The 15,144-nt window shown below is 36.3% G+C and overlaps 1 protein-coding gene across 1 annotated transcript in view; it reads left to right on the top strand.

The window, feature by feature from the left end:
- The window catches only part of IARS (isoleucyl-tRNA synthetase), a 110,981-nt gene that overhangs the window by 33,359 nt on the left and 62,478 nt on the right, over positions 1-15,144 (top strand). The window contains exons 12-13 of the mRNA XM_009329264.1: positions 1,372-1,463; positions 6,471-6,569. Of these exons, the coding sequence (XP_009327539.1) occupies positions 1,372-1,463; positions 6,471-6,569 (191 nt within the window). The remainder of the gene's footprint in view (positions 1-1,371; positions 1,464-6,470; positions 6,570-15,144) is intronic.

The following is a 15,144-nucleotide window of genomic DNA, read 5'->3' as shown; positions in this document are numbered from 1 at the left end:
AGTGGCTTTTCCTTCAATGTGTCTTTGATAGCTGGAAAAATCAAAATGTGTTTTAACATTTGCAACAATGTTGCAACCGTTTATTACAATAGCTGAAAAATAAAGAATTTAAAACCTAAGTAATACTGTGTATCTAGTCGTGAAAGGGAAGAGGAGTATCTCTGGTTTACATCTACTGTAGAAAGAGTCTCACTTTTCCCTTGTTTCTTATGGAAATATTATGTATACAGTCTCCAGGCAAGTGTGCAGAGGCCTCCTTTACCTCTGGATGACTTCTGAATTCACAGATGTCGTCATTAAGTTTATACCAGCCAGTTAATGTAACATGACTTTTTAGAGGAGAGAAATCCAGTCATTCTCCCCACTTGTGGGACGTGTTGCAATGTGAATTTACTTGCCAATATATGCAAGAGAATCCATGTAAAAGGCACCCACAGGAACTCCAGATTGCTACAGACACAAATCCATAGAAAGGAGTGCCTCTTTAATTCCGTGTGCTAAGAAAACAAATTGGTTTTAGTTGGTTTCCTGCTGGTACAGTTTGATAGCAAAGCATGTTCCTGTAAACACAATTTACTTGTAAAAGACTTAAGAATCTTGCATTGCATTTGAACTCAAACAGCTATCGTTGCTTCCTGCTATCTATTAAGACAAATAAGAGAACACTGGAGGCTACATGTTTATCTTCTTGCTGGTAGGAATCTGAACTTAAGACTTTTGGAAAATATTCTTAGTATGCTGAATTCTTAGCTTATCAATATCGCTGTATCGTAAATCTTTGTATTTTTCTTTCTTAATGTCATGTTGACATTTGTTTGTTCAGTAGGTTGTCTTCAATTTATTAATGTACAACTTTCACTTCCAGCTTAGAACGTAAATCCTGTTCGGTTAGTAAGGTATTGTAAAAGATGCTTCAACTTCTGTAACTGTAGTCACGTTAGAGGAATGTGTTGCAGTGAAGTCTAAATATTAGGTAAGAAGCACTATGTGGCTTCCTACCATAAAATCAGAAGACTCAAAAGGTGTAAGATATTAAATAATATGACTTCTGGCTTGTATTAGTGCTACAGAAAATTTGAATTTTGTACACAATTGTGTGTGTGTGGAAACAGAGTTAAGGGCAAGAAGGGACGGATGCTTTATACCAGGATTTGGAGAGCAAATAACTTTCCAAATTTAGTGTTTTACGGGGCTCTGCAGTAAATGCATAAATTGTATAGAAGCTTTTTGATTTTTTTTTTTGTGTGTGTGTAAATACTGGATTATTTGTAGTGGTTTTCTTGATTTGGATATTGGGGACGAATCCTGTGGTAGCTTACTGAAATAGTGAAATTTGTATTCCAAGGAAAACTTTTTGTTCTGTCTTTTTAGGATGCAGATAAGAACATCATTAAATTACTGAAAGAGAAAGGCAGACTGGTTCACAGCAGTAGTTTTAAGCACAGCTATCCTTTCTGCTGGAGGTAAGGAGAGAAGTGCATATGGCTTTAAGATGGAGGGTTCTAACTGAGTAGTTCTTCAGGTTTGTCTCATTTTTCCCCTCCCTTGACCTAGTTAATTTTTTTTAATGACTAAAAGTAATAGGAATCAAGAATATTGAATTAGGAGACCTCCAATTTTGGTTCAGTTATCAAGTCAATAAATTTTTTTGCCATAAATCTGATAAATTTAAGTGTAGTGCTGAAAATTTTTTTCTATTATGATTTTACAGGTGTGTTTTTGTAGTTTGAACTTCTCATTCTTCAGTGTTGCATGTAGTACTGCTAACTACCTTTTGAAGATGGCTATAATAAGTCTAAAAAAAAGCTTATTTTCTAAACAGCTAAGTACTGAGTGGTGGAAAAGGATATTTTGGTACCCTTTGAATTGTATCCAATTAAGTATATCGCAGAATATCTTTAAATGTTTGTGTTCAAACTTTCCATGTTTTGGATAAAATGGCTATATTATAGCTGTTATCATAGTTACTTCTTTTTAACCTTGTAAAATTACTTCTTTCTTTGGAGTCTGGTAGAGCCCAGTTGCTTATAATGTGGAAATCAACAATCTGTATTGTTGATTAAAATCGAAGTTAGCATTTATCCACTGCGGTGGGTAGTAAGGGTAATACATGTTTTTCTGCTTCGCCATTCCTGAATGGCATTCACAAATAATGGATACATCTCGGATCAGAAATAGCAGTTGACATGTTTATAATATCTGTGGGGACTTCTTAGAAATATTTGTTTTTGTCAACTAGAAGTTGAAAATTAGCTCTGGGATGTCAGGTAGGTGCTTCAGCACAGTGGCCTGTCAAGAATCTTCCTTCTCAGATTGGGAATTTTGCAGAGGTTGAAAGAGGACTCCATGTGCAAGTCTCCATGGGCCTTCAGTATAGTAAACTAATGTAAGAAGTTTCGATTATGAGAAATACAGGCTAGACAACTTTAATCTAGAAATGAAGTGTGTTTTTATTAGTGTCCTCTCTGGTTTTAAATTTATACAGTTGCTACTGAAAAATTGAGGAGAAAAAAAAAATCACTGGACAACATCAAACTTAAAAAAAGAAGCTTCGGTAATCTTTCAGTACGAATACGTTATTAAACTGTTTTATTACAAGTAAAGACACACTTTAAAAAAATAAAATAGTTACATATCTGAAATGAGTTGGACAGTTTAAGTCATATCTGATGCATACAGCACCTGTACTGAAAATAACTGTGATAAAAGCTTTTCTCTCCATCTAGCTTTAATGCTACTAGGTGAAGTGTTTTAGCAGTGTGCATTTATCTTTCATCTATGGCAAGAATAACCTTTACTTGCTCTTGAATAGCATGATTGGTTTGTTTCTAACAGCTACCTAGAGGAGGAAGGGGAATTACTCCTCAAGTGTTATGTCCTTGATGATTTGGGACAGTTTTTGAAAAATGGCAGCCCAAAAACAAGCAACGCTTGTGTTTTTCTTATGTAGCAATTCAAATGTACAGTCATGGCCTTCTGAGACAAACCAGTAATGTAGAAATGCTGATTCTGTAGAACATACTTAATCCTGCCACTCTGTTGACATTTTTGTTGATTGATGATAAGTTGCAGGCAGCACCTAGCAGCAAATTATCTGGTGGGAAGAACAGAATAATGGATTCTACTTGAAAAGCTCATTTCACTGCCATCAGAAATCAAACCATAATTGGAATATGCTAAAAGTAGAAGGGTAATTCTTAACTTCGAACATAGTTATAAGTTATTTTGATTAATGTAAGAAAACTTTGAAATCAGACTCTTCTACTCAATGTACTACTGTTCATGCTTTTCCCTGAAACCAGGCAGTTGTTGAATCCTCAGTATGTTGAGATATTTTCCCTTTTTACATATCATCAAATTAAGGTCCTTCTCCACATTTTCTTGTTGTGATATGTAGTAATTTTCTGTCAACTAAACTTTAAAATCTGAGAGAAAAACAGTAATGATTTGGTAAGTACACAGTAGATAGTTTTCAGTTAGAATTCCCCTTCATTGGAATTGCTGAAGATGGAGATGGTTGGTCAAAAACGCTCTGTGTAGATGTGAGATCTTGAGAGTCTGTATGGTCTAGGTAGCAATTTAACAACTCGGAAAGATGGCAGAGGTAACTAGCATGACAGCTGAAGTGTCCATCGATAAGTCTACGTGCCATTCTATTAGGAAGCAATATTGGGAAGCTCTACCATTGACAGATACAGAGCTTTGTCTTTTTCAAGCCAGTGAAAGCAAAGCCAAGAAGCATCTTTGATAGCACGTGGTCAGTTATCTATCATTTGTTTCCTAAATTACGAGAAAATTTACAACAGCTGTGCAGTCATGAGAACTGCACATGTATGAGAACTGTCGGGAGTGTGTAGTGTCCATGGAGAATGGTCTTTCCAATCTTCATCTTTTCAAGTATAAAGATTGTATTTCAGAGAATGCTAGTTTTGTGGCACTGCTAAGGAACAGGCAATTTGCTCAGGTGCTTTAATTCCTCTGATACAATTCTAAAGGATGTGTTTATAAGGGGAACAAAACATCATTCAGCTGAGACAGAGGGGAATGTTTAGGCAGGAATTTTGCAAGCATCAGTCTCTGATTTAGGTCTGTCTGGGTGTTTTTTCCCTTGTCTTGTATTGATGGGAAACACAACCCAGTAATGGGTATTTCTCATTTGATTTTACAACAAAGAAATTAATCCGGTTTCCTCAACCCTCTCACCGGTCATGAGGGGCAGAAATGTGTAAGATGCTACTGATTGGGCAAATTTTCAGTATGTTGTTCTATTTTTGTCTCCTGCCAAGACACTACTTGGCAGTATAGCTAGAAGAAAGAAGATACTCAGGGAAACTGTGCCATCTGCCATTTCTTACTACCTTCATGTAGGTGGAAACAGTGCTCTGTGGGTGCTTTGGAATGGTTATCAAGTATTATAAAGTTACAGTGTTAGGTTGAAAGCCTGGGAAATGATCACAGCTTCATCTGCTTGTCTCTTTTTCGTAGATCCTTTGTGTCTGAAGCTACTTTTGCACTAAAGCTTATCTTTCATCAGCCCCATCTGTCAGCTGCTTACTCCTGATAGAGGTTGGGTACCAGTTTATTGTCCCAGCATTCTTTTTGCAATATGTTAAGACCATGTGGAAAACTGTTATTGTCAGGTTTTATTATTCTTGTTTCCAGTAACGCAAGATCTTCTATGTGATGGCAATTCATCATTCTTCAGCACATCTGAAACAAGACGCTCACTGAAACTAAAATACTTCTGGAGGACCTTGTAGCTTGCAGAATACTTTCTTTTTTACTGTGATCTTGCTGCTGTGTGAGGAGTTAACTGAACTGTTTCCTTTTTTAGGTGTTAGGACATAAATTTGAGCAGCAGAACTTCCTAGTTTGCATTAAATAGCTAGAACGCTACTACATTATTATGGCTTTCAGCTCTTACCATTTCTTGTAGGGTTATAGATACTTTAACTCTTAAAAAATACAGATCGAAATATATCGCTTACAGTTAAAAGGAAAGACCTTCCGAAATATAGTATTCAGAGAAGTGAAGTGTTTATTATTGGGATTTATGCAATGTGAGGGCGGTTTTTCAGGTTTGAATAACCTTTCCTGTGGGTTTTCTTTTCTTTTGTTGGTCATGCAGGTGTACCTTTAGGAAGTGCTTCCACAGTAGCAATTTTAATTTACATCATTATCTCCAATAGTTTGTACATTTCAAATGAATCCTTGGTATAGATATCAGTAAAATGAATTAAACTTTTAAGCTGGGTTGTTCACAGTAGCGACTGCACGTAGGAGATAATGGTAGTTTCTCAGGGTCTTTGCTTGCGAATTATTGTTGAGCAAGTGTATAGCCAAGTTCTGAGGCAAAGTGACTTAAACAAAAGTGATATTTTAAGAAACATTTTGTGGGGTGGATTGATAGTAAGGGAGAATGAGCTATTTCTCTCAGTGTTGCTGAAGCTGCTCTGTAGCCGTAGACAGATTCCATCCCCCAGAGCTCAGTGTCCCTTTTCAAGTTGCAATAATGGGATGGATGTGAAGGATTAGAAATGTCTGAACTATCCTATAATGACTTGTACCCCCTATTTGATTACTGGATCCTTTAGAAGGATGCATGCTACTTGAACAGTCTCTCAAGACCTTAAGCAGTTGTATTATGGAACTGGCAAATAAGAGACCAGGTTGAGACACAATGTGGTCAGATGCTTAGAGATACTAATTTTACTAAGTAATTTAGAGAACTTATCAGTCTGTACACTCTGCCCTATAGTGTTTTCATTTCTAAGCAATCCCAAGTTCTGAATCTGCTCCCACCATATATGGGTTTCGTATGACTTTCTTTGAATGTTGAAGTAAGAAATGTATTAAGTCTTTAACTTCTGACTTCTATATGTTTATCTGGATCTCTTTCTTTCCTTTTCCTCCTGGAATGGGACATTATTCTAGTTAATCCTGGGTACTGTTACTTCATCTTTACGATTTATTATTATTATTATTCTTTTAAATACAGATAGTAAAAACATAGCATAATGTTTTCTGGCTTTTCAGATTGACATACACATAGAAAAGATACAGAATGAGCTGAAGTGGAAGACAAATATGACTCATTTTAATGCTTACTGAAGTTCATATTATTGTATTATGTAGGAACACAAATTTCAAATTCAAGTATTGTTTGAATGTTTTCATGATTTCTTTTGCTATACAAATTACTTGAATTGCTGGGTTTGAAAGCTTTTTAAACATTTTTTTAGGATTTGATTTTAAAATAGTAGCTCACATAAGTGTAACAGTTTGTGTAATTTAAAAAACAAACCCCAACCTTTGTAGCTGTGATAATATTTCAGGAACGACAATGAATTCAGTCTGTGGAAAGGGGACTGTCATGTACAAAAATACATTTTAAAGAGTATTTTATAAATAGTGTATACTGAAAATGTTTTTGTTTGTTTTGCTCCCTTCCCATCACCTTCCCTCTACAGGTCAGATACTCCATTGATATACAAAGCTGTGCCAAGCTGGTTTGTAAGAGTGGAGCACATAGTGGAGAAGCTACTGGAGAATAATGCCCAATGCTACTGGTAATGTCTCCTGCATATATGTGTATAAATATATATATTTTTTTTCCCCTTTGCTAGGGGTTGGGTGTGTAGGGGTGTGTATGTGTGCGTGTGCCGAACTTTACAAAGCTCTATTTTACTGTTAGTGTGCTAACTTAACTTCGTATTTCCATTCTGTCTTTCTGAACCAATGTTACTGGAATGGGGCTGGTAACCACTTTTAAACAGTGTTTTATCTCAGGTTTGACAAATGTGCCTCAAACTGGTAGAGCAATGGGATAGTCTTCCTGGTAGAAACAGATATAACCTGCTTAATTGCATATCAGCCCAGTGCTTGAACGTGTTTGCGCACTATTCCTTTCTTGTGTCAAGAAGGCATTCTTTGCTTGTGTAAAATCCCAATGAGAAATTTATTTTAGGGTGTAAGTAAGGTTGAATACATACTAATAATTTACAGTGAAAATACATTACAGGATCATTAAAAAGTATCCTCAAATCATGTTATACCATCCTAAGAAATTCAGCATGAGAGAAACTGCAAAGGAAAATAAACCTGCGGAAGCATGGAAGTACACAGTTAAGCCTCCCAAAAGGGTCCACTAGAGAGAAGAATTTAGGCAGCTAAACTCTGGGTATTAATTGTTCCAAATTAAACTAATTTTTAGATAAGTTTTTTCTTTTCATCTAGTTATTACAGATAAGGTTGATACTTTGTCATAGGTGCATTTAAATAAATAAATAAATAAAAAAACCCCAAAAAACTAACAAACCAACACCCCCTCCCCCAAACCCACCTTCCCCTCACAACACCCACAAAAAACCCAACCCAACTGCCCTAGTTTATGTAATAGTTGTAAGTATCAGAGGTTTAAATCAGAATTTTCTACTAGTGGCAAAAATTAAATCTTTACATGTATATAGGGAATGTGAAAAATATTTGTGTGAAATTTATGTAGAAAACAACAGATAAGTTTTAGGTAATTTAAATGCACTATAAATTAGCAGGAAGAGGGAACTATTGGCGATGGCAGCCATTTTGAGAGTCAATTGTGGGTTTATGGTGTGTTAGTAACAAAAGGACCCTATCTTCTCCACCTCCATAACCTTTATTTTTATTTCTCCTCCTCTCATAAATAACTTGTGCCTAGGAAGTTGAGACCAGGTGGGGAAAATATGGAGGTTACAGCCTCATTCAGTTGTACTGTGTACCATTTCAGTTGTTGTTCAGTCTTTTCATACAAGGACTGTAGTAGAGTTGGGATTCCACGCCTGTGTGCCTCTGCTCAGCAACTGAAGTGGTGTTAAAGCAGGTGACTCAATTTTCAGTGAACAATTACAGCTTATGCTGCGTTTTATCATGGACAGTAGTTAGCAATTAAATTCTCCATGAGCAGCTTTTGCATAACTGCTTACGTGGTACAAGCACTGTAAATATTTAAATATGTGGGAAAAGTTAGTGATCCATGATACAGACTGTCCAAAAATGCTGCAGCATTGGCTTGCTAATAAGCACATGCCCAGTCTGGATATGTAAGAAGATTTTATAGATTAGTAAGTGTTGCTTTCTGTTTTCCATAACAGAACATACTGTGATCCTTCTTTTGGGGAAAAATAAGCTGGAGAGGGGGTGAAAGTGTTTGTTCTTAGCTTTAATTAGCTTTCTCAAGATGCTTTTACTGTTTTGATGACTGACAGTAGACCTGCGTACTTAATTTTCACATGAACATAAGAAAAATGTGCTGATCCTTCCACTTAAGGAAGTGTTTGAATGGTTGAGATAGTTTTGCTTTTCCAGAAGGAAAGCTTCAAGAAGAAACTGATAAGTGACCTCCACTCATCCAGGAGACATTAATAAGAATTAGTAAACAGTTTGAACCCTACCTCATCTACATATTTGGGTTTTAAGTGGTGCTTTCTCTAAGTGTTGAGTAGTGGGAATACAAGTGGAACCAAATGTGAGAGCTGCCATTGCAAAGGTTGTGTGGGAAGACCAGGCAATTGTATTAATTGGCAATATTCAACATGCTTGGAATTAAAGTAACTGTTTGTCCTTTAGGCAATGCTTGAGTCTCAACATAATCCTGTAATTGACCATAAAACTTGATTCTTCAAGATTCCTCTCAAAACAGTATGGTCTCAGAGATTTTGAGAATCTTTTTGTAGAGAAAATGGCCACAAGTAGAGCTGTATTATCACTAAATGATTAATAAAATAATATTCATATATATTTCCAGTATGTGATTTCATAATTTCTAGTTTGGATACTCAATGGCTTTTGTTACATAAAGATGGCTTTTAAAATCTAGCTTTTTAAAAGAAAAAGGCGTTACTTTTAAGGTTTTCTTCCTATGTTCTTCACTGATGTCAGTTTTGTTTGGGATGTAACTTCTTAAGTTGGCGTTGAGAATGCTAGCATTCTTCAATATTCATATTTAAATTTTGGGAACTCCGTCCTTCCCAAAACCTACTTTTTTTGCTTTTGAAGAGACTTGATCTCTGAAAGTGTCATAGGAATAATACCTAGCTTTTTAAAAATTTATTTTTGGACTCTCTGGGGCTTCAGCATGTCCTGAAAATGAGAAAATTGGGAATAAATGCTTTTCAGACTATATTAACCTTTGCAAAATGAGTTTGACTGCATTGCTGTTTTTATTCCTATAAATGACTGATAGGTATATTGTCCCTTAAGAATAGCTGCACTCTTTATAGATATCCTTTTTGATTAAATAGATTAAACATAGTTGGACAAACTTTGCAACCTGATTGCATTTCTAATTAGTTTTTTAATGAATTAGCCTACTGATAAAGCCATAGTTATTCAAAATTTAAAGCCAGCCAAAATTTAAAACCGTGTCTTCATTTTTCAAAAGGAACTTAACTATAGCTTTCAAGAATGATTACATGAGTAATGTGCCAGCATTTTTGTAAAATCAGAAACCAAAAAAACCTCTCTTCTTTCTCCCAACCTTATTCTGATCAGAGTGGGAAGTAATTTGTACTGGATGTTGCTGAAAATGCAGAATTGGAACAGTGTTTAAGAGACTCTGTTTCAGTCTTTAATCCAAGGTCTGTTACTGAATGTTCTCTTTACCACACAACTGGCAGAAGAGATTATTAAAAAAAAAAATTAAATTAAAAAAAAAAAGGGGTATTCATATTCAGATAACCTACTACTGTGGTACTTGAGATAAAGAAGGGCAAAGTTGTCTGCTGTACCATTCAGGGCTGACAGACCTTGGTTTCCTGTTACGTTGATAAGGAAAGTTAGGTGCAGCACCAAAGCTCGGTCCCGCTCGAAGTGATCTGGATTTCAGCGTTGTTTGTTGTAACTGTTGTCTTATAGAATGATTTGTTGAAGGAGCGTTTCCTACGTAACCACAGACTAGCAACTAAACGATGCCACCTTAGGTTCTGTTGTATAATATAGGACTAATTCCTGTCATCACAGAGTTCAAAGTTGGTATAAACTACAAATTTATAAGTTATTTTAAAGAGTAAATTGGTGCAATTTATACTTATGTTTCTAAACTGTTGTAGCTCACAGTTCTGGCAGTGTATGTAATATTTTCATACTTGCAGGTCGATAGAAAAGGTTCTGTAGACTGTGTAATTTGTATTTAAATACCACCTTTGAACTCTTTTTTAAAACTTATTTTTATTTATTTTTTAAAAACCTCCCTCACTTAAAGTTCTACCTCAGTAACTCCTGAAAGATTTACCTCTAACTGTTGACGAGTTTCTAGTGTTAGAGACTATTGCGCAGTTCTGACATTGTTTACTGTAAGATGTACAGCACTTGGTATAGTTGAAAAATGAGCATCAGTGGAAGGAAAGCAGTGATGGAAGACAGTAAGGGACTTCAAAGAGGCCTTTTGTTCTTGCATCTTCTTGGCATTGACAAATTCAAGCATTGTAATAAAGAGCTTGTTGTATAGATAGGTCCTTAGTTGAAGGTATCCTTTTTTTAACTTTCATCACTTAAACCATTAGTTCTTACTGAAAATACCTCACAGAACACATCCGATAGGCCTTTTTGCTAGAAGTGAATTTCCTGGTTTACAAAGTGTGAATTTTGCACGCATTTCCTGCTGTTCCTGTATGAGCACTCTAAAACCAAAGCGTTTTCACATGCGTCAGTCAAACACATTAATCTTTTGAGAAGCTTTTGATCTTGGTCTTTCTAATCTTCGACCAGCGCCGCCTTTGTTGAACAGCAAACTGTCTCCTACCTTTTGAAAGGTGTGATTTGATCACAAATTGTGCCTACTCTGTATCATAAACCGTGAGGCTGGTAGGGTGTGCAGAAGATAGGTTGTAGAGCCCATCTGCAATAGAAAGCTAACGTTTGTTCTGCTGAACTTGTAACTTTTGTGCAGGTGAGAAATTGGAGTCTGTAGCAGGGGCAACAGAATTTTAAGTCATAGTGGAATTGTAGCATAATGGAGGAAAATCAGTTACTGAGTCCCTTGTTTTCCTCCTTTTTCTTTTTTTTTAGGATGTCTCATAGGACATTTTCTTTCCTAGTTTGTTAGCATTAATAAATACATTTTTATCTGAACAGTTTTGAATGCATCGTGTGTGTGTGTGATTCCCTTCCCTCCCCCCCTTTTTTCCTTATAATATGACCATGCTATTGTAACTCTTGTTTTTGAATAATGAATCACACTTTTCTTACTTGAGAGATGTGAATACGAATTAGGTCTTCTCTCTAGTAGCGATGGTGAAGTGTATAGTAATGTGCAGTCACTAGATGGCAACACTTCCCGAGGAAAAATTCAAACTGGTGTCATTGCCTACAGTAGGAGGTGAAAAAAAAATTGCTGCAGGGTTAGCCTTGTGTTTGTCTAATTTAGAGCAGCGTAAGTCAGAAGATTTTATTACTGGCTGTTATCAGACATAGTAGAGGATTAGACATGAATTTTGAGGCTTGTTCCAGTTGATTTTGATGGCTTGTGTTCTGCTGTGTCCTAATTCCGCTGTTTCCTTTCAAAGCCTCTTGAGCAGAGATTGCCGGTTATGTGATGAATACAGCAGGTATCTTTTCAGTCCCGGTGAATGGTCATCAAAAGCTTGTTGTTTGGTTCAAGTAATACCTGACTAAATAAAGATTCCAAATGTCAGTTCACTAAGCAATTATGGTACCATGTTCTTAGGCAGCTGATAAATCTATCTGCATGTGCAGTATGTTGAATGTCTGCCACCTTTATAGGATTGCAAACACATTTATATATATAAATTGAAATGAATCCTAAGTGGTAATGCTGTTTAAAAGTACTTTGTAACTATAAATGTTAGACTATTCCAAAGGAAACTATGCAGAAAGAAGAAAAGTGAAAGCTTCTTTTCTCACTGGTTTCAGGATGCAGGGATTTTTGCCGTCATTGGCAAGATTAAAAATTTTAATAGCAATTAGCATGGCGTCTGGGTCATACGAATAAAATATATCGGGATTTTTTTATTATGAGAGTATCACAAAATTGGAGGTTACAGCTTCACTTAATCTTGACTTGTCAAGCAGCTGTATGCTGCTGACAGCGGGGTTATGATGCAGTCTGCAGCAGCGTTGCAGTCTCATGCTAAAGTGTTTGTTGCTATGGGAACCAGGATAAAAGAGTCAAGAAAAACATCGCTGTATCAAAATGATTGAAAGCACTATTCATTTACCAAATGTAAGCTGCATATGAGCAGAAAATTCTCTTGCAGTGGTGGAGGCAACCCGAACTCGTGTGGGGTATGTGGTTGTGCACCATTCTATAAGTTTTCGTGAATTGTGGAGGAGAAAGAGTCTGCTGCAGTGGAAATTCTGCATGCTTTGCAAACAGCTGACCTTTCCTCTCTCTTCCCCTTTCCTCCCTCCTGCCTCCCCTGGTGTTTAATTAGGTCCATGATATAGATTGGCGCTAATTAAAGTGTCAAAAGGGCATGAGTAGTTGCTTATTTTATCTCCTTGAATTAAAAACCATTAAAAATCAATTTGAGGGCATGTTGAAGGAGGCTTGTTATTAGAGTAAATTAACATAATGGAATTTAAGACTTTGTCTTCTAAAGATTGGTTAATGTCTAAAAAGAAAAGCAAATTCTACACCTAAACCGAAAAAAACAGCTGTTATACTATGAATCTAAATAAATCTGTACATATTTAAATGACTTAGGATAACTACTTAATCAGCTTTGTTCTTGCTGTTACAACTCAGCTGTTTTCTGGAAGAATAACTTCCTCCTTTCCAGACAGATAAGCGATTCCTGATTTCAGGTGTCACTTAAAAAGTTACCAGGTCACCAGAGGAAAGGATAGATCTGGGACCATCTTCTCAGAACCAAACATATCAGATGTTGGGTCCTAATCTGGTGTTAGACTTCCTAATTCACACTATTTAAGGTAGTGTTTTGTTTATCAACTCTATAGTCTAACTCTTACGGGAGTGTTTTTCAAATAATTCATAAGCTAAGAGCTTCCTTCAGTTAGTAATTATGAAGTAAATCTTATCCAATACATGCAGTTGCTGTGGTTTTTCAAAGAATGTAATTAATAAAATTAGCTGATGAGAAGAATGATGAAGAGTGAGAAAGGATTAGTATATCTTTATGTAACATCTTAAATAGCTTTTAATGGTAAATTGATGATAAAACATATGAGGCTTCTGCCGTGGCAATATTTGACAGCTGTTTATTTCAGCAGTGATATCTGTGTTTACAGAAGAGAGGGACAGTACTGCTTTGAGACAGAGTTCCTGTGACTAGGGCAAGGTGAGCCAAATCACGGAGTCATGCAGAGCACATCTGAGCTTCGAAATTAAATAATAAGTTGAATTCAGTATTTGTAATTGTGTTATGAGCATGAGAGAGATACTTCAAAATACATGTACAGAAAAGGAACAGATGTTTTAATCCTTTTAATAAGCTTCCTTCTGGATTATGTAATGATTTAGATTTTTTACATCCTGCACACTTCTCTTCTGGAGACGAGTCAGAAAGCAAATATACTAATTTTAATTGATGCTGTTCCTCGGGTATTAATTGGTGGTGAAGTCACTGGATCAGCAGCCATGGTAACTTACTGTTAGCGCACCCATTCATGCTCTGGGATTGAAGATGGTCCGTAATTTGCTATTTTCAAATCCATGCCCACTTTGCTTGCGTGACTTGGATGCTGGGTAGTACGTAGACTTTGAAGGCAAAGAAAATGGTTTCTGTTCTGATAAGCTAATAAATGTTGATAAAGGACTGGATTTTCTTTTGCTCTTCATGGTGTTTTTTTTTTCTTGTCAAATGGAGTTTTTATTTTAGACAATAAGAAAATGAGTAGCTACCAAGAAAGGATGTGGGAGTTCACTGTGCAGAGGAGTTAGCAATGCATGAATTTAGCAAAATCCTAAATCTGCTTCAAAAACAGGAACAGTCAAAAATGGACATACAAATTTGGAGCAGATTAATAATTTTCATAATTTCTAACTTGTTAAGGTAAGGTTTTGATGTTGGGAGAGTAAGATAGAAATTAGCATCCAAGCAGGTTGAAACTGATGTACTTCCATTCAAAATCCTTCTAATTTATGAGTTGACAAATCGGTATTTATTCCTTTGTGTTGTGGAGTTCAGTTCCCTGAACTTTTCAACTGCTGAAATGTCTGCACTATCCTGGGTGCCAAGAAAGTAGAAATAGCTATTATTCCACACTATTCTACAGGCATGAATCGAGAGCTTCACGACCTGCTGAGACAGCAGTCTCCTTAACCTTGCTAAATGCTTGAGAAAGAAGTACAAAATCCTATCTGTGTCATTTTGCAGAGAAATTTGAAGGTCAAAACCAACAGAAATTGTAGACCAGTTGCAAAATAAAAAACCCTGTTTCTAACAGCACAGTTTCAGGAGCTGCAGCAGGTTTGTGTTAGGAGAGAAGTTGCTTTGATTTCAGTTGCAAACTCGGTGGAACTGTTTGATGCTGGAGCTTGACCTTTTCTGAGATCTGAATCTATTCAGTGCCATTAGCAGTGGGTTGCTCTAAACAGGCTGTAGCACTAGTCACCTTGCTTGTTATACCCAACTGTAAATTCAGTGGAGTCACAAGCATAAAACTGAAATTTGTGCTTTCAAGCTGAAGGGGGTTTGTGACAGATACCTGGTTAAACATGAAAACCGTGCACATTAGCATATGGGAAAGGGCTTTTTTTTCATATACCTGTGTTGTAAAATAGGATTATTTGTGGGTGGCCTTGATTTTGTTTTTGTCTTTTTATTCTTTTTAAAGCTTCTAAATATCCATCCCCTGAGGACAGTTTTGATATATGGGTCAGTGGCCAATTGTGCAGCCGTTAACTTTCAGGGGACTGTTTCAGCTTTTGGGTTTAGGTAAGCGGTGTTTAACACACCCCAAAATTTCCTGAAAGCTAAGGACCAGCGTCAGTAGTGATTCACAGTTTTATCGTGGTCATATGAAAGTCACAATTCTGTTTGCAATGTACTTGGGAATACAGATGGAAAAATTAACTGGGAATTATGAGGAAGACTGTGGGCTGATACATTAAACAGTATAGTGTAGTCTCAGGGTGAGGCCAAGTTTCTCCAGTTACTGCACGGGAGAAAAGGGAGCAGAATTTAC

The sequence above is a fragment of the Pygoscelis adeliae genome, unplaced genomic scaffold (assembly GCF_000699105.1).
Source record: "Pygoscelis adeliae isolate BGI_AS28 unplaced genomic scaffold, ASM69910v1 Scaffold277, whole genome shotgun sequence".
In the NCBI taxonomy this organism is placed as follows: Eukaryota; Metazoa; Chordata; class Aves; order Sphenisciformes; family Spheniscidae; genus Pygoscelis; species Pygoscelis adeliae.
This window is presented reverse-complemented; position numbering and strand designations above follow the sequence as displayed.